General features: G+C 55.2%; 1 protein-coding gene across 3 annotated transcripts in view; it reads right to left on the bottom strand.

Annotated features, from left to right (window-relative positions):
* Positions 1-22,812, bottom strand: part of Ephb2 (EPH receptor B2) — a 172,206-nt gene that overhangs the window by 35,837 nt on the left and 113,557 nt on the right. For all 3 annotated transcript variants that reach the window (XM_063235724.1, XM_063235726.1, XM_063235725.1), the window contains exons 4-5: positions 9,397-9,552; positions 8,045-8,380 (exon numbers count right to left, since the gene is read on the bottom strand). In XM_063235724.1, the coding sequence (XP_063091794.1) occupies positions 8,045-8,380; positions 9,397-9,552 (492 nt within the window). The remainder of the gene's footprint in view (positions 1-8,044; positions 8,381-9,396; positions 9,553-22,812) is intronic.

Genomic DNA, 22,812 nt, shown 5'->3' with positions numbered 1-22,812 from the left:
CAGGGTGGGTATTGTGGGGGAGAGACACTGGGGAGGCTGTGAGACTTGGTTTTTTGGCTTTTTTTTTTTTTTTGTACTGGGGATCGAACTCATGACCTAGTGCTTGCCAGGCAGGTATTTATGCCACTAAGCTAAATCCCCAGTGACTGTGAGACTTGGAAGCCATGGAGAATCCTTGGCTCTGTTCCGAGCTCTCTGTGCGATTTGCTTCCCAGCACCAAATCAAAGTTGCAGATTGTTCCCATGGCTTACTGTCCTTGAGCAGGTGTCAGGATAACCGAGGGACTTCGGTAAAACTTGCACGCTGGCCCTGCATCTGGCCCCAGATGCTGACAGGAGGTCTGGCGTGCAGCCTGAGAACCCGAGTTTCTGACAAGCTCGCTGGGGCTGCAGATGCTTCTGGGTTGTGGCCCACACTCTGAGGGGTAGAGAAATCAGGGCCAGAGAAGGAAGGTGACTTGTCCAAGGTCACAAAGCAGTAGTGACGTGGCTGGGGCTGAGCTCTTCCCACTGGGCCTGCAGATCTGAGCGTGCAGGCAGCAGGAGCAGGATCCCTAAAACAGGTGGAGATGAGGCTGCTGAGGCAGGCGGGGGCCCTGACTAGGAGTGTGACTTAGCCCAGCAGGTCCTGGGCAGCCATGGAAGATTATGATGGGGTGACTACCTGCCCCTAAACTGAAAACCTCCTCTTACAACCCCTGATTGCCCCATGATACCAGCCAGGCAAAGGCTCCTGCCGCCAAAACTAACCAAATACCTCATCAGTTAGCATGAGTGGTAAAGGATTACCACTCGTACCAACCCTGCATGGTTAGCACTATTATTGCACCCATTTTACAGATGAGGAAACAGAAGCAGAGGTGAGAAGTAACTTGTTCACCCAGCAAGCACTGGAGATGAGATTTGAACCCAGGCCCCCACAGGTCTAAATCACCTTTCTTCTCCACTGGCTGTGGTGGATGCAGGCTGACCAGGGAGGTCTGGAAGCTGCGGCCTGCAGAGGGCCTCTGAGGACAGCCTGGCAGCTCTATCCCGCTGAGTCACCACCACCCACCCAGCCCTGAGAGCTCAGCTTCAGCAGAGCAGGTCCCACCCACATAGGGGTCCAGGACTGGGGCCCAGCCGGAGGCTTGGGTTTCAGACAGCTCCCCCAGAGCTCTGATCCCCTCTAAGCCCCGTGACCCGGGTGTGGTGAGGAGGCGGCACCATGGGGAAGATGACCGGGGCAGGCCATGGGGCCAGGCAGGCCTGGCCTTTCTCCTGGAATCCGGGGATTAATGGGAGCAGCTGGATGCTCTCTGGCCCCTCCCGCCGCCCGCCGCCCATCCCGGGTCAGATTTCCCTGGAAGCTGGTCATCAGGGAGTTCTGGTATTTTCAATTACCAACTGGGCACGCCAGCAGGGGGATGGGTCAGTGGTACCCCGTGACCCCTGCAAAGAGATAGAGTCCCAAAGAGAAGGTACAAAAGAGGCCTATGGCCAAACAAGGCAGGGGAGGTGGCCAGGCAGACAAGTGTGACCAGAGCAGGTGGTCAGGGTCCCTCTGTCCCCAGCCAACCCCGGGGATGTGCAATCCCACTCTTGATGGGGGTTTGGACAAAGTAGCCTTGTTTCCTCCCCAGGGCACGAATGGGTCAGTGACGGGGTCTCTGAAGGCCTTTGGGACTGGGCTCTCAGAGCAGGACTGGAGTCAGGTGGCCTGTGGCCCTGGCTACTGCAGGAGGTGGGTGCTTGGGAATCACTCAGTTCCTTCTCCACTGAGTGCCAAGGAGAGAGTGACCTGCCCTGTCAGTGGTCAGGACGCCCCGGGAGTCAAAAGAGCATCATGTAGCCTGAGACTGTCTGGAAAGCTCTTCCCCTACATAACGGCTAATCTTGATTGTCAACTTGGTTAGCTTGAAAATTAGTAAAGCAACTCCTGGGTGGGTTTGCAGAGGTGAGTGGCCCACGGGGCTCTAGCTTCGGCTGTGAATGGATCCACACAGATCATCACTTGGTGGTTTTCTTGGGAGATGATGGAACCTCTGGAGGGGTGAGTCAAGGGGACGTGACCTTGGAGACCGTCTGTCCCCAGCCTCTGCCTGCTCAGCTCTTTCACCTGCTTCCCAGCTGCCTTGAGGTGAACAGCTTTGCACCACCGTGCCCACCATCAGGGCGCTTCTGTGTTGCGGCCAGCTAACCACGGACTGAAACCTTCGAAGTCGTGAATCAAAGTGAACCCTTCTTCCTTTAAGTGGATTTTGTCAGGTGATTTTGCCACAGCAACGGAAAGCTGCCTAACACACCCTACATCTTCCACAGCCTCCTCTTCCTTTAGGTCTTGGCTCAAATGTCGTTTCCTTAGAGATGCCCTCCCTGACTACCCCTGTTCCCAGACCTTCTCTCTCTCACATCTTCGTTATTTTCTTTAAGCACCAACACTACCTGAAGGCAGAGACTCTGTCTCTCATGCAGCCTCCACAGCCTGGAACAGTGTGTGGCTCAGAGTGGTGCTTGGTAAGTATTTATTAGAGGAAAGGGGGGGGGAGACAGAGAGAGCAGGTGAGCTTTCATCTTTTCTAGTCCCTCTAGGAACCTTACTGAATCTGCTGTCCTTGTGGATGTGATCCTGAAGCTCTGGCCTCAGGTATTTGTTCCCAGCAGCCAGGACAAGGCAGCATGGCTTGTAGGACAGCTGGAGTGGTCTGGTCATGCAACAACGTGTTTACCAATAGATATAAACTATGTGGGAGAATCTGGGTCCTTGATGATTCCAGGAGTAGCCATAACCCTGTCTACACAGAAGAAAAAGCAAACCTCCCTTTTGTTGAAGCTTCGATGTTAGACTGGTTGTATTAATTGCCCTTGTGGAACTCTTCACCGTGTAGCTTGAATAGTTCTCTGTGTCTGACACGGGGCTGGAACACGAGGCTTGCTTTGGACACAGCAAACATGACATAGCAGAAACTTCTAGAAGCCCTGCTGGTTCCTGCCCACTGTCTGGGTGCCGAGCAAGGCAGAGAAGCATCTTTACCTCATTTTCCAAGTCAGGGCCCCTCTGGATCAGCTGACAGCAGTCAATCGCCACACATGCACCTGAGTCCTGACAAAACCCACAGAGCTGCTGAGTGACCCAGAACAGATGGACCGCAAACACACACATGCATCCCCCACGCGCCTGGGGTCACCGTGCAGCCATCTCTGAGAGTCACGGGCTAGATGACAGCTTCTGGCTTTACGCCATCAGATTTGCAGTAAAGCGGCGCACTGTGGCAGTAGCCATCTTTTCCTTCCCTTCTGGTGTCTTTAGTGCTACCGCAGGGCAGCGACACCTTCCTGGATCGTGGGAGGATCCGAGAGGACCAGGCACGCAGAGGGCTTGGCCCAGGAGGAGGCGCCCCCCTCTCTTTCTCTCCCTCTCGTTCCTCTTTCCTGGGCCTGGGCTCACGGAGGCGCTCTTGGATGTTTATCTCTGATCCTGTGGCTTCCTTGAGAGTGGAGTAGGTGAGTCCATGTTTATGCCATTCCAGAGACTGAGCCACTGTGTGCCCAGCCCACAGCGGGGCGAGAGGATCAGAGGACAGCACAGGTGTGAGAAGGGCTTTGAGAGTTGAAAGACTTCCACGAGAAAGCCATGTGGAGTGGACAGAGACCTGGCTGGGGCTGGGGACTGTCCTACTAAAGATGGACCATGTGACCCAGGGCAGCCACTCTGGGCTTCCGCCTACCTCTTGGCCTCTAAGGCCCCTGCCCTGTTGGCGTGTTTCAGAGTGACTTGGGTTATTCCTGTGGGAGGCCAAATAATGACCCCAAAGACACCCACATCCTAACCCTGGGGAACTGTGGAGATTTTCCTGTATCATCTAGGCAGACCTAACATAATCACTCAAGTTTTTAAAAGCAAGACCCTTACCCAGGGGGGTCAGAGAGCCAGCAAGCATGGAAAGAGCTGTGTACCTCATGCTGTGGTGGCGGTGCGGTGGAGGGGTTCTGTAGAAACTTGAGGTGCCTCAAGGAGCTTGGATGGCTTCCTGCTGATACTCTGTCCTGAAACAGGGCACTCAGGAGCTCCTAGAACTGCATGCATTGAAATTCTGCTAATGACCTCCATAAGCCAGGAAGTAGATGGTCCCTTAGGGACACGTACATCCCGTAGCACCAAAGTTGGCCTGCTGGGCCCGTGCCAGCCTTCAGAACCTATGGGGCTGTGGGACCTTACGTGGTGCAGCTCTAAATTGCCACATCATCTGTGTTTTTTTGTGCCAGGCCATAAGAGATTAAGCCCAGCCACTATATTCCTGTTAACACAACTGCCCAGCAAAGCCAAAGTGGCATGTAAGTGACTGCTGGGTAGGCAAGGGACCTGCGGCCCGCAGAGGTCAGGGCTCCTAAACAGGCTCTGCTAGCTCAGGCAGTTATGAGGGCCGGGTGCATGTCTTTTTCCCACGTGGCACCACCAGGATGGGCGTGTGTCCTGATTGGTCACTCCATGCCCACACCAGGTGGCCTCAGAGGCTGTGGCTGCCTGGCCAGGCTGAGGTGTGGATGCTGTGTGCATGGCTTGTCCCATTTTTGCAGAAGGCAGGTTGTAGGTCCTAAGGACACAGTGGTGTAATTATTCAGGCTCTGCTGCTTCCTGCCAGGGTGACCTTCAGCAAGTCGCTGGTCTCTTAGTACCTTGATTTCTTTTTAACTACAGAGTGAGAGAACCATAGGATGTACCTGCTCGCAGTGTGAGGCTTCTTCCAGGCCCTAGGCCAGCACTGGGCACACAGCGAGGAGCTGGAAGCACAAGCTGTTTCTGCGGCTGTGGAGTGAATGCGGGCAATTGTGCATTTTGAGTGCCCACCTGTGCCAGGCAGCCTGGGAGGCACTGGGTGCATTTGCTAAAATCCTCACTGCAGCCCTGTATGGAGGAGGGGATGTGGCCCGTGGGCAGAGGTGACCGGATGCAAGCCAAATGCTTGTCCTCGGCTGCATGCAGGGAGGCAGCCAGACCTGGTTCAGCCAGGCTTGCGCTCCTGATTCCAGTGCCTGGGTCCTCCCCACCTCCTGACTGCTAAGCACCTGGCCCCCTTCCTTTGGCTGGAAGCACCACTCATGAGCCAGGGTAGAAGGTGCCCTGGAAGGCTTCACGAGCAGCATATCTCAGAGGTACATAACGTCTCTTTGAAGTCAGAAGATAGCTCTAGCCTGGCGAATGCCAAGGGACCGTGAGCAAGGCCAGCCAAGTGCCCAAAAGACATACTTTGTCCTTTTTAGGCAATGAGCTAGATGTTTGTATGTTAGGTTTTAGGGTCTGCCTAAAACTGACCACTGGCTCCCCAGCTATCTTTTCTACCCTCAGTCCATGGTTTTCCCAGCCCATACACAAATGTTCACTGACTGCTCATGGTGGGAAGTCGCACTGGGAAAGCCACGGTAAAGAAAAGCAGGCCCATTCCATAGTGCTGAGTGAAGGTGGAGGAGACAGACAGGAACTTGGTGATCAAAGTCATACGGCTAAAATTTCAACCACAGGAACTTGCAGGTCACAGGGCTAAGGCTGGGGAGACAGTGTCTGAACCAGGAATGTCAATGAAATGAGCTAAGGTCTAAAAGCACAGTGAGGTAGTGGGGGCAGCATGTGCAAAGATCCTGTGGCAGAGGAGCTGGTGTTCAGGAGGACTAGAAGGAACCTCCCAACCTTGAGAGAGCCTGAGCCGACTGCTGGTTCAACAGGGGGAGGGGACACATGGGACAGCATGAACACAACCCACACCTTGGACTCCTGCCCAGCACAGAGCACTGGCCAGGAAGAGCCAAACTCTAGCCGAGCCCCAGCCTAGTGAGTGAGAACACAAGTGTCTATTGTAAACTGCTGAGTTTAGGGTGTTTTTTAAAAGTGGCACTGTTATAGCAGCAATGGCTAATGACTCAGGCAGTGATGGTGAGTCGGCTGTGGCCACCACTGCACTAACGCCACACAGCAAATGGACAGCAGAGCTGGACCCCAAAGTGAGCCCCTGCTCAGCTCCAGGGCTTGTTCTCTCTGCTTCTCTGTCCTTCAGGGGGCTCCCCCGCACTCCTCTTCTTCTACCTCACCTCTGCTCTCTGGGGAGCCCAGATCCAGACAGGCGGGCCCATCCCAGCAGCCCCCTGGCCCCACAGATGATAGTCTCAGGCGTCTTCGCAGCCAGCTTACTCTCGAGGTCCCCAAGGACGCAGGGAAACAGTCTCAGAGCCTCCCTTCTGGGTCCTCTCAGGGGCAGGTGCTGACTCTCCTCTACCTGCAGGGAGCCAGGCCCCCCTAGCTCCGAGCTTTGAGATTTGCAGCTGGGGCTCCGTAACCTGCTTGGGGTCTTGGCCGACTGCGGTGGCTTTTGGATTTCTACAGTATCCAGCCCCCTGTGGATCCCATGAGACCTCAGCACACCCCTGGCCCCAAAAGAACGCAGGCCTGTTCACAAGCTGCCATTCAGCCTGAACCGCCCCACACAAGACAGGCACACCACAGGCAGGCGGGGCCACACTCAGCTGTATGAAGTCATGGTCAAGCACACCCCATCTCCCGTGACCCCCACCTTCTCACACGCACAGACTCGCATCCATCACAGACCCCTTAGGCTCCCGGGCACAGCTGTACCAGGCAGTGAGGGGAGATGGGTGGAGATTCCTGCCTCAAACCTGTGTGACTCAACTTCTCTGAGTGTCACCTGTGAAACTGGGGCTTGGAGGCCTTGGGGTGCAGTGAGGTCAGTGTGGAAAGCACCTGCTGCCGTGCACTGCCGTGCCCTTCCTCTTCCCGGGACTCCCTCCTTTCCGCTTCCTTCATGGTTCTCTGACCGTTACAACCGCAGATCATACCCTGCCTTCTCCAGGGAGACTTCCTGGCCTACCCAGACCACCTCTACCTCCAGTCCTGGTGCTGACCATGGGCCCATTTCTCACGAGGACAAGCTGGACAGCTGCCTACTTGCTCCCCTGTCTGGACCATGCTTGCCAAGGGGGTCAGCAAAGGTTGTTGAGTGAACCTCATGTGGCCCCCAGGTGGGGAGCGGAGCTGGACTTGGCCATGGGGAGGTCTGCAGCGGAGGGCAGTGGTTGTGGAGGGGTAGAGCCCACTTGGAGGGGACAGAGGAGAGGCTGGGCCGAGGCCCCACTGCTTGGCCACACTGAAGGAAGGCAGGTGGACATTGGGGGTGATCATGGGGCCACAGAAGGGACCACGAACAGTGAGTACCAGGAGAAAGATGTTTCTAGAACATAGCTGCTCCTGCCGAGCATCCATTGGAGTTAGACGGGGCTCAGGAACACTGAGGGTCAAAGGAAGCACTCATAGAAACTGCTGGATGTCCTGTCCACTGTGACAGAGATTTAAGTCAGGCCAAGGAGAAACGACATCTTGGTGCGGCCACACGGACAGGGTCTGTCCATCAGGTTGCACACAGAAGAGATAGGCGCTGCTCCTGCCCCCCTGCTGCCTGCGGCAAGAGCAGCTTCACCAGGGAGGTGAGGAGCAGCGGGGATCCCTTTCGGGGTCAGATCCCCTGCTCCCCTGGACTGTACACTGGACTGTACTTGGACTCTTCCAAGAGAGAGGAATACAGTTTTGCATTTTTTTTTTTTGTTTTTTTTTTTTTTGGTTTTGGTGGTGATGGTGGTCGGGACTGGACCCAGGACCTTTGCACTGAGGTATATCTTCCCTTTATTTCTTATTTTGAGACAGGGTCTAAATCACCATGTTGTCCAAGCTGGGCTTGAACTTGCAGTCCTCTTGCCTCAGTCCCCCAGAGCGCTGGGATTACAGGCATGGGTATTTCCTAAGCTACCAACCGCTGGGTCTTTTGGCGATGGCAGTTTAACTCCTACCTTTAGTACGATGCCCTCACAGAAGGCAGTCATGCCTCTAAACACCACTCCAACGGGGCGGAGGCCACGTGCGCTTCCAGCGAGGGAAAAGCATTTGGGTGTATGAAGTTGCTGCATCCTGCTCCATTGCAGGAGTGTCTCTCAAGGCTGGCGAGGACCACCTGTCGCAGCAGGACTCCCCGTCTCCTCCCCCACCCACACCTGCCCTGCTCACCTGCTTGGTTGGTGGTGATGTTCACGGAGGCGAACTGCGGTGAGAAGGGGCTCTGGTCGGTGACTCCGTTCACCGCCTGGATCTCGAAGGTGTACTGGGTGTGGGCCAGCAGGTCGCTGATGTAGATGCGTGGCTCGGTCAGCCCCAGCTGGCGGGGTGCATACTGTACATTGTCGCCACAGCGGGTGCAGGCGCCCCGGCCTGAGCCACAGCTCTTGCAGATGATGTTGTAGACCAGGTCCTCGCGGCCTCCAGAGTCACGGGGAGGGGTCCACTCCAGCACCAGGGAGGTCTCATTGACGCTAGAGATCACAGCCTGGGGGGCGGACGGGATGGCTGCCGGGGGGAGGGAGGGGAGGAGGAGGGCTAGGTTAGCACCCAAGACAGCATGCCATCTGTGCCCACTGCCTGGCGCCAGCCCAGGCCTCGCAAAGAACTCCAAGTCTTCTCCTGTCCACCCACCTGAGATGTTTCGAGAATGTGTTATCCTGCTGAGCATCTGCTTAAATCTTTCCTTCTGCTGGGCATCTTTTTGTGTTTGGGAGATAACTGTACCATTGCTATTTTTCCCTTTCATTTTAACAAAAGCCAGTATTATTCAGGACAGCAATATGTCCAAAGGAAAGACTGTATTTCTCAGCCTTCTGTGACTAAATTCCAACCACTAAATAAAAGGCAGAAGTGGTTGAATATGGCTGTTCCTTAAAAAGGGAGACAGATAAGTGTAGTACGTCTCTTTGTCTTTTTCTCTTTTTTAATGCCTTGAATGTGTGTGATGGCTGGAACTCCAGCAGCCACATGGGACTAGGAAGGGATCTTACGGATAGAAACCACATGCTCTGGGTGGCAGAAAGAGCCGTGTTCTAGAGGTCATTGTGATATTATTGTACTATCCCAGCACTGCCTAGCTCAATGCTTCTTTTACCTAAGAGAACAAACCATAGGATTTAAGCCACTGGGGTCAGCTCTGTGTAATTCATAGGAAATGCCATTCCTGACTGAGCAGGGGTAGTAATCCTGCCTTCTAACCCACCCATTGTCAGAGACCCTGGCCTGGGATTCAGGTGTCCGGTGCCAGGTTGGATACTGGGCAGCCTTTTTCTGCCACAGACAGCTCCTGGGCTGGTTTTTCTTCTGCAAACCCCCAACTCCTGTTCCTTTGTGAGTCCAGACCTTGACTTTCCCCCCACGTGATGGAGTGGGAGGGGGTGAGAGCCAGGTGCTCTACGGTGTCAGCATATCGGCAGCATCAAACCCACGGTTGCCTTGCCCCCCCCCCCCCCGCCAGGCATTGGCTGCTCTCCCCTGGCCCTGAGCTGTCCCGCAGTTGGCCTTGGAGCCCAGGAACGTACTGGTGCAGGGCATGTCCAGGGGGTCCAGGTCCGCTCTGTAGTAGCCGTTGCGGCAGACGCAATTGGTGGCCCCCTCGGAAGTGGTGCGGCTGTTGATGGGGCAGTGAGTGCAGGCCTCATCGCCCTGGTTGGGCTTGAAGGTTCCGGAAGGGCAGCCTGAGAGAGAGCACAGGGAAGGTCACCGGGCAGCCCATGAAGAGGCAGAGGGACGGGCCAGGCAGCCTCTGCGACCGGGCAACTCCATGCCCTGAAGTTCTGAGCTCTCCAGGCTTCGGAGGCAGATCTGGCTCTGTCCAGAAGGCTCCTGCTGACCTGAGTTCTCACACCCTTAGAGTTCTGGTGGCACCCTTCGAGTCTCCCCACCCACCCCATGCTGCAGCATCCAGGACCAATCCAGCCTCACTCGGTGGCAGCTGAAGGGGAGGCAGAGTCCTGGCCCTGGACCTGCTCCCCAGTTTGTCACTGGCTTGTGCCTGGGCTCCTAGCAGGAGATGATTTCACTATAGAAGAAAGTCCTGAGGTCATGGAAGGCTTGCGGAGAGGTCATGTGCTGGGGTGACTGTCTCTGGAGTTACCTGTGGACAGATTTGGGTCCCTGCGTGGCTCCAGATAGTGGCTTAATCACTCCGACTCTAAAGCTCATTTGTGCAGGTGAGCCTTTTGTACATATGTGCAAAGCACAGGATACAAACCCTCACACACTACAGGGGCCCAGGCAGTAGTGGCCAATTTTTAAAGTAAAGGGATCTGCAGAACCAGGACAACCTGAGGGAGGCTGTATTTGCACTCGGCCACATTTGGCATTCTGGGTGCTCCTGGGGGCTGTGGCCTTCATCCCTGCCCTGGGTCTGGCCCTGCAGCTCAGGACAGAGGCTTAGGTTCTGCTAGCAGCAACTACCCTGAATGTGTGTGCATGTTTAATTCCTCCCCTTCCTGCCGGCCTTGGCTGGGACTCAGGAGATAGAGGTCATATGTCCCGCCTCTCTCCCAGCCTGCTGGAAGCCAGGATCCCAGCTCTGCTCTGATGCCTCTCTGATGCTGGTGGGTGGGCAGGAAAGGACTCGGGAGCACAAAATGCTCCATGAGATGAAGCGCTGCTAACTCGCCCATGCGCCAGGCCCTCAGCGGGAGTCGTCCCTGTCCTCCCTGGTGCCTGGGATATCACTTGAGGTCCAGTGCTTGGTTCCCCTGCCGGTTACTTGTCTAGGGATCTCCTGACCACTCTCCCAGCTCTTCTAGGATGGGCACTGTGCCTGATTCACAGCTGCTAGAACCTGGTATTCAGCAGGTGCCCTGCAAACCCTTCTTGAGGCTGCCTGCATACCTGGGAAGGGCATGGGCTATGGATGCCACACAGGCAGGATGGCATGGGCACAGTGGTTAGTGCACAGACTACCTGGGAAACCCCAGATCCCCCTGTACCAGCAGAGTGACCTTGGGCAAGGCACTTAAACTCTTTCTTCATCTGGAAATGGGACAGTATCTACTTCTTGGAGGTGAGTATTCCATTGGTCAACTTCTGCAAAAAACGCTGAGAAAGCTCCTGGTGGTGTTAAGGAATCTGGTTCAAAAGCAAGCTGCTGAGTGACCTTGGATGAGTGGAGCAACCTCTCTGAGCAGCAGCATCCTCACTGGTGAAAGAGCATTTAGTCCCGAGGTGGCTGTGGGGATTATAAGGAACACAGCACCTAACTCAGGGCAGGGAGGGAGTTGAGGCTCTGACCCTTGACGGACAAAGCAGGTGCCCAGTAAGGAGTCAAGGGTGACTCCATCTGCAGCCTTAGAGGGCGGTGCCCCTCCTAGGCGGTACATCTGCTGCTCCCGAGAGCAAAGATAGCAACTAAGTCATTGCCAGCTACCGTGACTGATGCCACCCTGGTCTCAGCCCTTGAGAAGGGAGACTGAAGACAGAACTTGTACGTAGCCAGGCAGACCCTAGTGATGATGCAAAGCTGCCTTCAGGGAGTTATTGTGGCCTCCGTGGTAGAGGCACCTGGGCTCCAGAGAGTCAATCTGCACACGGCCAGCATTTGCTGGTTACCCCTGAAGCACTGTCCTGTCCAGAGGATTTTGATTGGATTGACTCCTGGCAGCCCAGTGCCCTGTGCCGGAAGTCACCTGTCACTCCTATGTTCAGACGTGGGAATGAAAGCCTAAGGAGGTGAAGTCGCCTTCCCAGAACATGGGCTTATGGTGATGGGGCTGAAGTTGACCCCCAGGAGGCCTGGTCATTTCTGTGCCCACTGCACCACATTACACTGCCTCTAAGTGGCTCCTTTGTGTCACACGTGGGTGGTGCTCAGTAAATCCTGCTCCGGGCACCCATCCAGTTCTCTCTTGAGTCCTCCCTCACACTTCTCTCCCAGGACCCCCTCCCCACGCGTCCTGCTGCTAGTTGAAGGGGCAGCTGCCACTTGGCACTGCCCAGGGCTCCTAGGGCCATCGACTCTTGCAGGCCACAGCCCTGGCTTTAGTGGACCATCGGCTTCTCTGAGCTTCCTTCCTGCTCTGTGGAAGGTGACACAAGGCCCCTGGGAAGGTCTAGAGCCATCCCAATTGATGCCAGAGGGTTCTGGCCCCAAGATCAGGTGCTCCCCGTTCCTTCTCTGGAGAGCACCACCCCAGCTCAGCACTGGCTCCGTCTCCTGGCCCAATCCACGCCTGGCTGCTCTTGCCCTCTGCCCATGGAGCCTTGCCAGCTCCTCCATCTGGACCCTCTTCCGGACTGACTCCCCCCCAGCATGTCCTGGCCCCCTCTTGGGCACCCCTGCCCAGGTGGTCCCTCATTGGATCACTGCCTGGGCACCCTGGAGCATCCTCTCATTTCTGGATCTCTGTCACTAAGCTCCTAACACCTGCTGCTGGGAGGTGGCTTATCCCTACCTTATCACCAGGAACTGTATTTCCACCCCTGTGCCTCTTCTTATCTCTCACCCCCTGCAGTCAATCAATTACCAGGTCTTCCCTCCTCTGCAGGGTCCTATCCCCAACTCTTCTTGGCCGCCTCCCACCCCTGCAGGCATCTAGAAAGCTCTTCCCACCCACTCCTTAGCCTGGCAAGGCCATCTGTCTGCCTCCGCCCACACTGCAAAGCCTGCTGTCTAAAGTGCAAACCTTTCCTTGCCACTTAAAAATGTATCTTGGTACAGAAGGGAATATTATTTGGCTGCAAAAAGGAAGTGGGTACTGATACACACTCCCACATGGGGAACCTTGACAATCTCGTGCTCAGTGTAAGAAGCCAGTCACAGAAGTAGGATTCCATTTATAGGAAGTGGGTCCGGAAGACACATATCTGAAGGGACAGAAAGTCGATGTGTTCGCTGAGGGCAGGGGACTAGGGAGAATGGGAAATGACTCCTAATGGGTAGCAGGATTTCTTTGGGGGTGACAAAAACATCCTAAAATTGATTGTGGTGGTGCCTGCACAATTCTGTGAATGCATTAAAGCCCATTAAATCGTATACTCTGAACAGGTGAATGGCGCTGGGTGCAAAGCTTCTTTTCAAAGCAACCCCACAGCTCCCCATCACGCAGGGAGCCTGGACTCTTCAGGGGCCCTGGGGGCCGTGGACTGGCAAGCCCGTCTCTCCAGTCTTGCTGCCCTCCCACACCTGGTGCCCGATCCTTGACTCTGCTCACATAAGCTGTGTGTGGCTGTGGTGTGAGCTGGGGCCTCGGATCCCCCCAACTTCTCCTCCCACTTAAGTGTGCCAGAGGTCGCACTATTCTTGGATTCCTGGAGCTGGGCAGGCAGGCACCCATGCTGCCAGCCTCTGGGTCTCAGGCAGAAGCAGCAGAAGGAAGGAAGCCTGAAGACACGGACCCAGGAAGCTGACCTGACAGATGTATCGGCCGGCTTGGACTGGTCTCTCCTTCCTTTGAGACTCCATCTGGAAAAGGGTTGATGAAGCCTACATGGGTGACAGGTACTTCAAATGGGTCCCCGGACCTCACCTTTGCTTCCATGGTCCAGGACTGGTCTGTTTCTCACAAGTCAGAGCTGCCACTGCTTAAACTCAGAGGTTCTCTCCGCACTCTGAATAAATCCACACACCGCGCACTGCCCAAGAGGCCATGAGGTCACCAACCTGGAGGGTCACCGGCCTACTTCCTGCCACCCCTGTCACCTTCACTGGGCTCCAGCTTGTGAGCTTTCCGGTGGTTTCTCGCCTCCAGGCCTTTGACCACACCGTAGCCTCTGCCGGGACCGTCTCTGCTCTTCCACGATGGTTTCCTTTCCTCCTTCAGTCAGCTTAAATGCCATCCCCTTGGAGAGGTGTCCTGGCAAAAGTGACTGCTGCCCGGGCTCACATCAGTCAGTAATTACATGGGGAATGCTTTGTGTTCTGGCCTGGTGTCCTCCCTGCCCTGGCTGTCCCTGGGGAAGAGGAGCACGACAGGGCTGGTGCTATCGGTGCCCAGTTCCTGGCAGAGTGCTGGGACCAGGAACTGCTCATGTATAACGAGTGGAATGAGCCAATGTGGCCCTTCCAGGATGTTTCGGGAAGCAGAGGAGACAGTGGATGAGAAAACGCGCAGTCAAGCACATACACATTTTGGTGTCAGCAGCATCACCTGGACCTCACCACGCTGCCTCTGAAGCTCAGGTCCTGCCTCACCTCCATTGCTCTCCCCAGCGCCTTCCTGGGGTCTCAACTAGGGTGACCGAACCATTCTAGTTCCCAAGCTGGGATCCTGTGCCTAGAAACTCCCTTTGTGTTAGACCAGCCCTGGGACCGGACAGACCCCTCTCCAACCCCGTCTGTGGCTTGCAGTTCCCTAGGCATCCCGCTGTGCTCATCTCTCCTATTACCCAGCAGCCTCCTCTCAGGCTCCCTGGCCTAGCAGATTGGCAAATCTTTCCCGTGCGCCCCTAGGCTCCCACAGCAGGGCTGGCCCCAGTGCAGCCCTCAGGACACGCTTCACATGCAGGGGTGTGCTGGCTGGTTAGGAAGGAAAAAGTCTGGTTGGCTGTGTTTGCATTTCTGTGGTGTACCTACTCCCTCCAGAGCAGACGCCAGGCTCCCGGCTGGAGATCACGGGACACAGATCTGGGAAGAAACACGCATTGCTGGGTCTTCCAAGTCCCACCAGTGCAAACTGGTGCCAGTCACCAATGGGCTCCCAGGACATATCTCTGTCCCATCTCCTTGGATTGGTGAGCCTTGGATGGGACAGGGGCTGAGCTTTTAGTCTCACACCTAGAGATGTCAACATCTAGTTTAGGGTCTAGGGACATGGTAGGCATTAGCCCATTCCATTTGCTCAAAAAAAGCAGCTCTGTCTCCCCAATTCAACAGTGAGCGCCTCGAGGGGAAAGACAGGGTTTGATACACACAAAGCCCCTAGAATGGGATGTAAATGTTGGCCATTGTGAAGATGTCAGCATGTGCGGACAATAATAATTCTCGTTTATGAAGGGCTTTCTAGCTGCCACTCCTAGAGCTAAGTGCTTTCCACAGCTTTTCTCCCTTAATCAATACCCCCACCCATCGAAGGAGGCACATTATTATTCCTACTTTACAGACAAGGGAACAGCCTCTGGAGGGTAAAGTGACCTTAATGTCACAGAGCTAGTAAGCGGCAGGGCTGAAGAGGGACTTCCGGTCTTTGTGACTCCAAAGACCTCATGTCCAAGTACTACTGGTCGCGGAAATGATGGAGAGGTTGAAGGTCAGGGCTGGACACCACCTTGCCAGGCTGGCTATAGTTCCTAGCAGGACAGAGGCTGGGTCCACACAGTGGCCGGTTCCTGCCTGCTGAGGTTGCCCAGAGCCCTTGGCCAGACATACAAGGTGGGAATGGCAGCCGGCCGGGGCCTGGGAGGGAGGATTACAGGGAAACAGATTTCCTCTCCGCCTGCTCCTGGGCTCCGGGGATAGGTGATAATTGACCAAGTGAGCCTTGAGTCAGGCTGAGGCGGAGCTCCATCTGGGCCTGGCACGGTGGGGCTGCTAATTGGCACTGAGTGATTCTCAGAGCCTCAATGGCTGGCCTGATGCCTGTGCTCCCCTTCTCACACCGGGGACACTGGTTTAATCCTGATGCCACCCTGGAGTCACCGCTCAAGTCAGGCCCACTGTGCCAGGTGGTGGGGGCTTGAAAGGAACACGACTATCCTCCTGGGCGTCCTGAGACTGAGGGGTCTGTCGGTGGCTCTGGACAGGGAGGGCCTCTGAATGAACAGGTTTGCTCCCTGCACTGTATTCTGGTTCTCCCTCCCTACTTCTGATGGAGCTGGAGCCAGGCATAGTGGTGCATACTTCCAATCCCAGACTTGCAAGCCTGGGGCAGGAGAACTGCTTGAGCCTAGGAATTCAAAACCAGCCTGGGCTCAGAAAGAGTAAAGTGACTACAGAGCAGGACCCCGTCAAGAAAGGAAGGAGGGAAGGAAGGAGGGAAGGAGGGAGGGAAGGAGCTGAACCTGGGCACAGGCTATGAGAGGCTGCCAGGGCTGAATCCCAGTGCTGCCTCTGTGACCGCGGACAAGTCATCTGAGTTCTCTGTGCCTCAGTTTCCTGTACAATGCGAATAATAATAGCACTGATTTTATAGTTGTTGGAAAGAGTAAATGATTTGGTACAAGGGAGGCACTTGGAAGAGTATCTGCCAGGCTGATGTGATATAGACCCAAGCCTAAATAAAAATTATTTATATTTCATAAATACCCTATACACGTAGCCTGAAAGCAATTTCAGACAATGTTTTAAATAATTGTATGCATGAAGCATACTCTAAGTACAGTCAGATTGGTGCTCAAAAAGTGCTGGATTTTGGAGTATTTCAGATTTTGGATTTTGGGGTGAGGGATGCTCTACCCGCATTCATTCACGGCCCATGACTTACTATGTGCCAAGCTCTGGCCAAAGAGAGTGGGAGAAGACGACCCAGCCCCAGGTCCAGCTGCAGAGACTGTGTTACAAATTTATTCAGCAGGCCTTCCAAGCCCCTACCTTGCACCACGCACTGGGCCATGGAGTCAAAAGACTCAGTCTTGGAACACACAAAGCCCTAGGACCGAGCAGGGGACTGATATGCCTTCCTTTGGGCAGCCTGGATGTTGTGGATGCCCCCATGAGTGGGCTCTGGAGTCCGCAGTGCCCATTCTGCAGTCCTGTCTATTTCCCTGCCCACCCTGGGATCCCGGGAAGTAGGTTGTGGACTGAGGAAAGAGTCCTGGACCCAGAATGGGGCAACCATGGGCTTGGTGACCTTCTGCTCTATGAGCTTGGGCCACTTCCTGCTCTGGACTGTGGTTCTACTTGTGAAAGGCAGATGCTGACTCAGGTCACCCCTACAGCCACTTCTAGCTGTTAGGCTGTGGCTGTGGACAGGCTCAGCACCTCGAACTGGACCTGTATTCTCTCTGCACTGTGCAGAAGGTGATTTGCATGTTTTGATTTGCCTGAGCCCAGGTCCAGGAAGGACTTGCAGTGTCCCTGTGGCTGAGCAGGAGGGGCTTGGGGTCTGGCTTGTATACGATGGCTTTTGTAGTTTGCATGCTTCTTGCTTTTGCCTTAAGGTTAACCCAGCAGCCAGTCCCTCTGGGCAGGGCAGGGCAGGGTGCCTGGCACTGTTCCATGGGCAAAGTGGTGCTGCAAGCTTTGGGAATGGAGAACTGTTTATGTCTAGTCCTTGAGGGCCCAGGATGCACCTATGCTGGGCAGGAGCCTCGCCAGCGTGGGTCTGCCTAGCCCGGTCAAGTCCGGATGTCTCAGAGCCCTTCTCCTGCAGTAGGAGCTCCCCCGGGGACCACCCAGGGGATGTCAGTCATCTGCCCCCTCCTGCCCCTCCTTAGTGGAACCCTGCCAGGCACTGGCAGGACCACAGGAGTCAGCAGGCAGCTCGGGAACTGTAGTAACACGCCTCCCTTTTGTCTGAGGGCGGCACCCTGGCTTCTTATACCCACCATCTGTCCAGTCACTTCTTTACTCCAGACCCTTCCCTGCTTCTCTCGCGCCTATGGACAGTCCAACTGCTTAGGCCCCCGCTCTGCAGTCAGCCTGGCCGGCTTCGGCTCACCATGCTCCTGGTCATCCCCAGGGCTCCCATCACAGGAGGTGGCTTGCAGTTTCTGGAACAAATCTCTCCTCTGCCTCAGCTCAAACAGCTCCCTCTGTCTGCATTGCTGTTCCATGTCTGGCCTGGAGAGCTCTTTATTCTTCAAATCTCAGCACCAGCCCAACTGGCCTTCTGGTCCTCCTGCAGGCCATCGCCTACCTGGCTGGGTTTGAGGCCTCTTTCCAAAGTTACCCTGCCATGGCACGATTTATAGGATTGTGACTGACTCCTCCCCTGCAGCCGTGAGCATAGTGACAATATGGCAGATGCCCACATGGTCTGGCACCTCTGGCCCTGGAAACTGGTGTCTTGTTCTTAAGGCTGGCCGTTGGGATATGGGTTGAGGATGTTATTCTAGGCCTTGGATCCCCTGAGCTGAGGTGAGGCCTCTCAAGGCACCCCGCCTGTATGCTCGGCATCTGATTAACATCTGTCTCCCTCCTCCTCTTTCTCCTCCTCCTGCCCAGTGGTGAGCTTCTTGAGGGCAGCCACTGAACCACCCTGCTGACGGATTGGCACAGCATAGGCACAGAGCAGGCGAGGCTCAGTACTCCAGAAAAGCTGATTGGTAAGAGGGAAGCCTATGCATCCCTCAGCCCAGGGGCACAGTCAGAGCTCTTACGACCACTATGTCTGATCCCTAGACAGGGAAATGTGTAGGGTTGCAGGGCGACACCCAGTCTTTGGGGGAACCAGACACAGAGACTCACAATCTACAAGGAAGTAAAAGGGTTTTTACAGCCTGGTCTTTCAAGGTCCTGGACCCCAAAATAGGCCCCGGCCCCGGCCCCAGGCCCCAGCCTTTCTCTCTTCAAGACATCCCGGCTCCCCCATGGTAGGGGCCAGAGCTCCCGCCTGCCCAGCAGGCAGCCCCATTCCTCCAATTTCCTCCCAATTAATCAAGCTCTGAACTTTTTAATTATCTGCCTGCAGGGTGACTCCCCACCCTGGTGAAGCAATTAAGGACATTTCCAAGTGCTGTGTGGCTGCTGCAGGCGAGCAGCCTCAGCTGACCAGGCCCTGATGGGGAAGGCCAGCGGGGTGGGGCTGGCGACAGGACCCTCACACACTGGGCTGCGGGGAGGTCATCCTGGGCTCTGGGCTAGAGCTACCACAGGGACCCGAGGGCCACACTGTCCAGGGCAACCCACTCATGCTCATTTTGTGGCCCTTTTTCTACAGCTAGACTCTGACACTCATGACCCCAGATTGTTACATGGCACCAGGCACTGGGCTAGGTGCTTTAAGGATGTCACTGCATCTTCACCTTGACCTCAAGAGTAGCGAATAGGTCCATTTTACAGGTGAGCAAACAGAGGCGCAACCATCAGGCAACAGGAAGATGCAGCGAGACTCGGAAGCCCATTCAGACTGTACAGTCACTTCCTTCTAGTGTCTTCTGAGTATCAGTGTGTGGCCAGAAAAGTGTCTAGAGGCACAGAGAAAGGGGAGAGATGGTACCCAAGCAAAGGGCTTGCTGAAGATCGTGGGCCCTCCATGTGCAGGCTGCCAGGGAGACAGGATATCAGGCAGAGGGTCCAGCCTGTGCAGAGGCGAGGGGCATAAAATGGCAGAGCGCGCGTGGAGTCACAAATGGCACATGGTCTCCGCAGCATATTTAAGGCCAAGAGATGCGGGCGATGAGGCTGGAGAGAACAGAAGGATCTAGGGCCTCAGAAGGTGCAGAAATTTCACCCTTTGCTGGGCTAAGTTCCTCCTTTTATGACCACAGAACACATAACCCAGACAGAGTCAACGACTTGCCTAAAGCCACACAGTGGCTTAGTGGCTCCCACAGCCCCCCTTTATCTCTCTGAACTGCCCACCTTTGTCCACTCACTCACTCAGCCACACTGACCATCCTGAAATACTGGGGAACCCTCTAGCCTCAGGGCCTTTGAACAAGCAGCTTTCTTTGTCTGGTCCAAGCCTTAGCTCAGCATTTCTTCACGACATCCTCACCTGTCAGGGGGTTAACGCCACAAGTTCTCACCTCCTGAGAAAGTGAGGGATGCTGCTGTCCCCTTCCCCCAGCTGGAGACCATGGCTGCTACAGGGTTTGCAAAGGCCAGAGCCTCCCAGCCTGTAATCCTCCAGACTCATAGATGCCGGAACCACGAGTGTTAAATAATAATCACAGTGTGCCTAAGGGGAAGCCGGCTGTGTTCAGAAAGCTTGACACATCTGGCAGGGCCAGGCCCAGGCCCCCAGACACATCTGGCTGCTGTACTGACAGGTGGTACAGCGGGTCACTGAGATGGGCCCTGGTGGGAGGTACCAGGAGATGTGAGGGGTCTGGTGGAGCCCAGGAGCCTCCCCCATGTCCCCAGGGTGGGTTCCTGTTTGGGTCATCACTGACTTTGGTGGCTAAGTGAGGACCTAAAACCTGGGCTGCCAGATTCCTAGGTACCTGCGTCACGGCGGGGGTTAGAGCCGGGGACACAGTTCACAGCGCCTCCTGCCTCCCTCCAACTCGGGGGCTTTTTCAGGGTCACTGCAAGTAGCACTTCCCCTTCTATGGGATCCAGAAATGTGGTCATCAGCCCCATCGGAGGCTGAACCTGGCCCCCTTCTGCCTCCCACCTGCCCCCAAGAAAGCCATGGTCATTAATAAAGGACACAATTAGCTGTCAGCGGAGAACATGTTTGGAATTTTTTACCTGCTTCATGAGTCAGTTAAGGCAACAAACCCCGGGCCCCCCCACTCCGAGGAAGCAGCTGCCACACACCTATTAGGGGGGCCCTGTCCCCCGGCCCGAGGCAGGAGGGTCCTGTGAACTTTTCTGTGTGGGTTCTGCAGACCTGCGGCTGTGCAGGACAGCGATACGGGCCAATAGAGAAAATGACAGCCAGAGAGATTCTGGGCAGAGTTGTTTTTCAAACCAGCAGGCAGTGGGACTCAGTGTAATGTCCTCTCCCTGTCTGGGCTGCTTTAGGGTACGCTGGAGCTATAAGGACACAAGGCAAAAGGTAGTTTGCTGTCCTGGTTTTGCATTTTACAGCAAGGGAAACTGAGGCCCAGGCTGGGATTGTGGCCTTGTTGGTGGCAGCGGGGAATAAATATGCTTCTCACTTTGGTTCTTAATGGATTCCTTTGCTCTGTTCCCTCAACACTGTTAGAGTTTGTTGCTGAGGCCTCAAGAAATGAGGAAGGTTCCCAAGTTCACAATGGCCATTCTGACATGGGGAACAGAGGAGGAGGAGGAGAAGGAAGAGGAGGAGGAAGAGAAAGAAGAGAAGGAGGAGGAAGAGGAGGAGGAGGAGGATGAGGCATGGTCTCTGCCTTTGCAAGGCTGGCAGTCTAGCGAGTGACAGACAGAAGGACGAAGCACTGGACCAGGAGAATAAAACACAGTTGTGATGGGACATGAAGGACAGGCAAAGGCTGAGATCAGACCTCAGGGAAATCACGTGGAGGACTGTGACATTTAAAAGGCGACACTGGGGAGAACATTCGGCCGGGCACGAATGACACTGCAAACCTGCAGAGCTTCCTTGCTGTGGGTCTTCAGCCTGAGAGCCGGGTGACTGGGCCCTCTCAGTCCCGGCTGTGTGCGACTCACACAGAGAGCGCCTGTGCCCGGGAAGGGACTTCCTGCCTGGGTCCCTTTGTCCTACTAATGCCATGACACGGAGATTTATCACCCGTTCTACCCAGGAGAAGCTGAGGCTCAAGGACGCCTTTTCCAGGAGCCTTGGCCTTCAAACCTGACTGTCTCTCTGGTTTCCCCAGCCTTGTCTGGGTGCTCTCCGGAAGCACTGCCTCCCCTTGGGGACCCGAAAGGTGGGTCTGCCGGAACCCCAGCGCTGTGACTGAATGCTAATGGAAATCCTACTCAAGATGCCCCGGCATTTGGCACCTCTGAGAGAAAAGATTAGGAACAAAAACAGGATGGCGGGGGGGGGGGGGGGGGACTCTCTACATTTATACTAAGGCTCCCCGATTGGGAGGCCTGGAATCGCTTTCCCTCCTAGGGGTACAAAAACCTTCCTCTTCCTCCGGCTGGCTTCTGGGGAGCCGGAATAGGCCTCAGCTAACCCAAGCCATAAATCAAACGCACAAGATGTGGCTTGGCAGCCATCCCAGGGAAAAAGATCTGGGGGTTTGAATTGACCACAAGCCAGAAGCTGCTGGAAAAGCCGATGTGGTCGTAAGCTGTAAGAGCAGGAGCAGAGTGACAGCCCAGCGCCCCGCGGCTCCGGGAGGCTCACTTGGGGCTCCCCATTTTAGGGAGATCCACTGAGTGAGTGACAGTGGACAGGACATTTCACGCTTCCATCTGCAGCCACCTGGGGTGCTACAGGAGCTGGCGGCATGGTTCTAGTCATGAATGCGTCTGATAGCAGCACCTGATAGCTCGAGGTGGGATTCTGGGGTACTTCCTGCCCCAAGCATTCTCTCCTCTAGATACTTGAAAAGCAAGAGATGTGTCCTTAATTCATGAAACCCTGGCCTCCAGGTCAGAGCCCTCTTGGAGCCTGGAGGTTTGAGGTCACATATGTGGTTTCACTAGGGCCTTCCCTGGATTTGAACAGACTTCTTAAAAAAAATCTCAAAAAAGTCAGGCATGGTGGTGCATACCTATAATTCCAGTTACTCGGGAGGCTGAGGCAAGAGGATCGCAAATTCAAGGCCAGGTTAGGCATTTCAGTGACAGCCTGTCCTAGAATAAGAGTAAAAAAGAAAAAGAAAAAAGAGGGTAGGGGATGTAGCTCAGTGGTAGAGCACTTGCTCAGCACATGGGAAGTCCTGGATTCAGTCTCCAGCTCTGCAAAAAACAAAACCAAACTAAAAAAACTCTCAGCAAGCTTTTTGTAATCGGTTTCATCGTGCCCAGTTTTGCATTAGGCACTAGGCACAGAGTGGAAGAGGACACAGCCCCTGGCCTTGCAGCTCATTATGGAGCAGGGGACAGTGAATGTGATCTGCTGATGATATCAAGGAAGGCTCTCCAGAGAAGGGGCCATTTGGATGGGGTATTAAAGGATGAGCAGGAGTCTGTGAGGGGTTCTTCAAGCCTGGGGAGATGTGTGTGGGGCAAAGGTGCTGGATGAGGGGGAGTCCCCAGCACTGCCATCATTTGGTAGACAAGTGAGAAGGGGGGCACAAGTATGACAGGAGGGTGTGTGGGCAAAGGAGCAGCCTGGGCCAAGGTAGGGCTGGGAAACTGCATGGAAGGCAGGGACCTGCAGCTGGAACCCCGAGTCTCTGGGTGTTGGGCAAAGGCCACAGGCAGACAGGTGATATCAGCAAGCCACTGCTAGGCCCTGGAGAGGCCTTCGTGGTCAGAGCCTGAGGATGGGGCAGTGCTGCCCGCTGCCAGCTCTGTAAACAGCCCAGAACCCAAAGAG

This window comes from Cavia porcellus, unplaced genomic scaffold (genome assembly GCF_034190915.1).
Source record: "Cavia porcellus strain 051 isolate PalLab524CR breed Dunkin Hartley unplaced genomic scaffold, mCavPor4.1 scaffold_25, whole genome shotgun sequence".
In the NCBI taxonomy this organism is placed as follows: Eukaryota; Metazoa; Chordata; class Mammalia; order Rodentia; family Caviidae; genus Cavia; species Cavia porcellus.
This window is presented reverse-complemented; position numbering and strand designations above follow the sequence as displayed.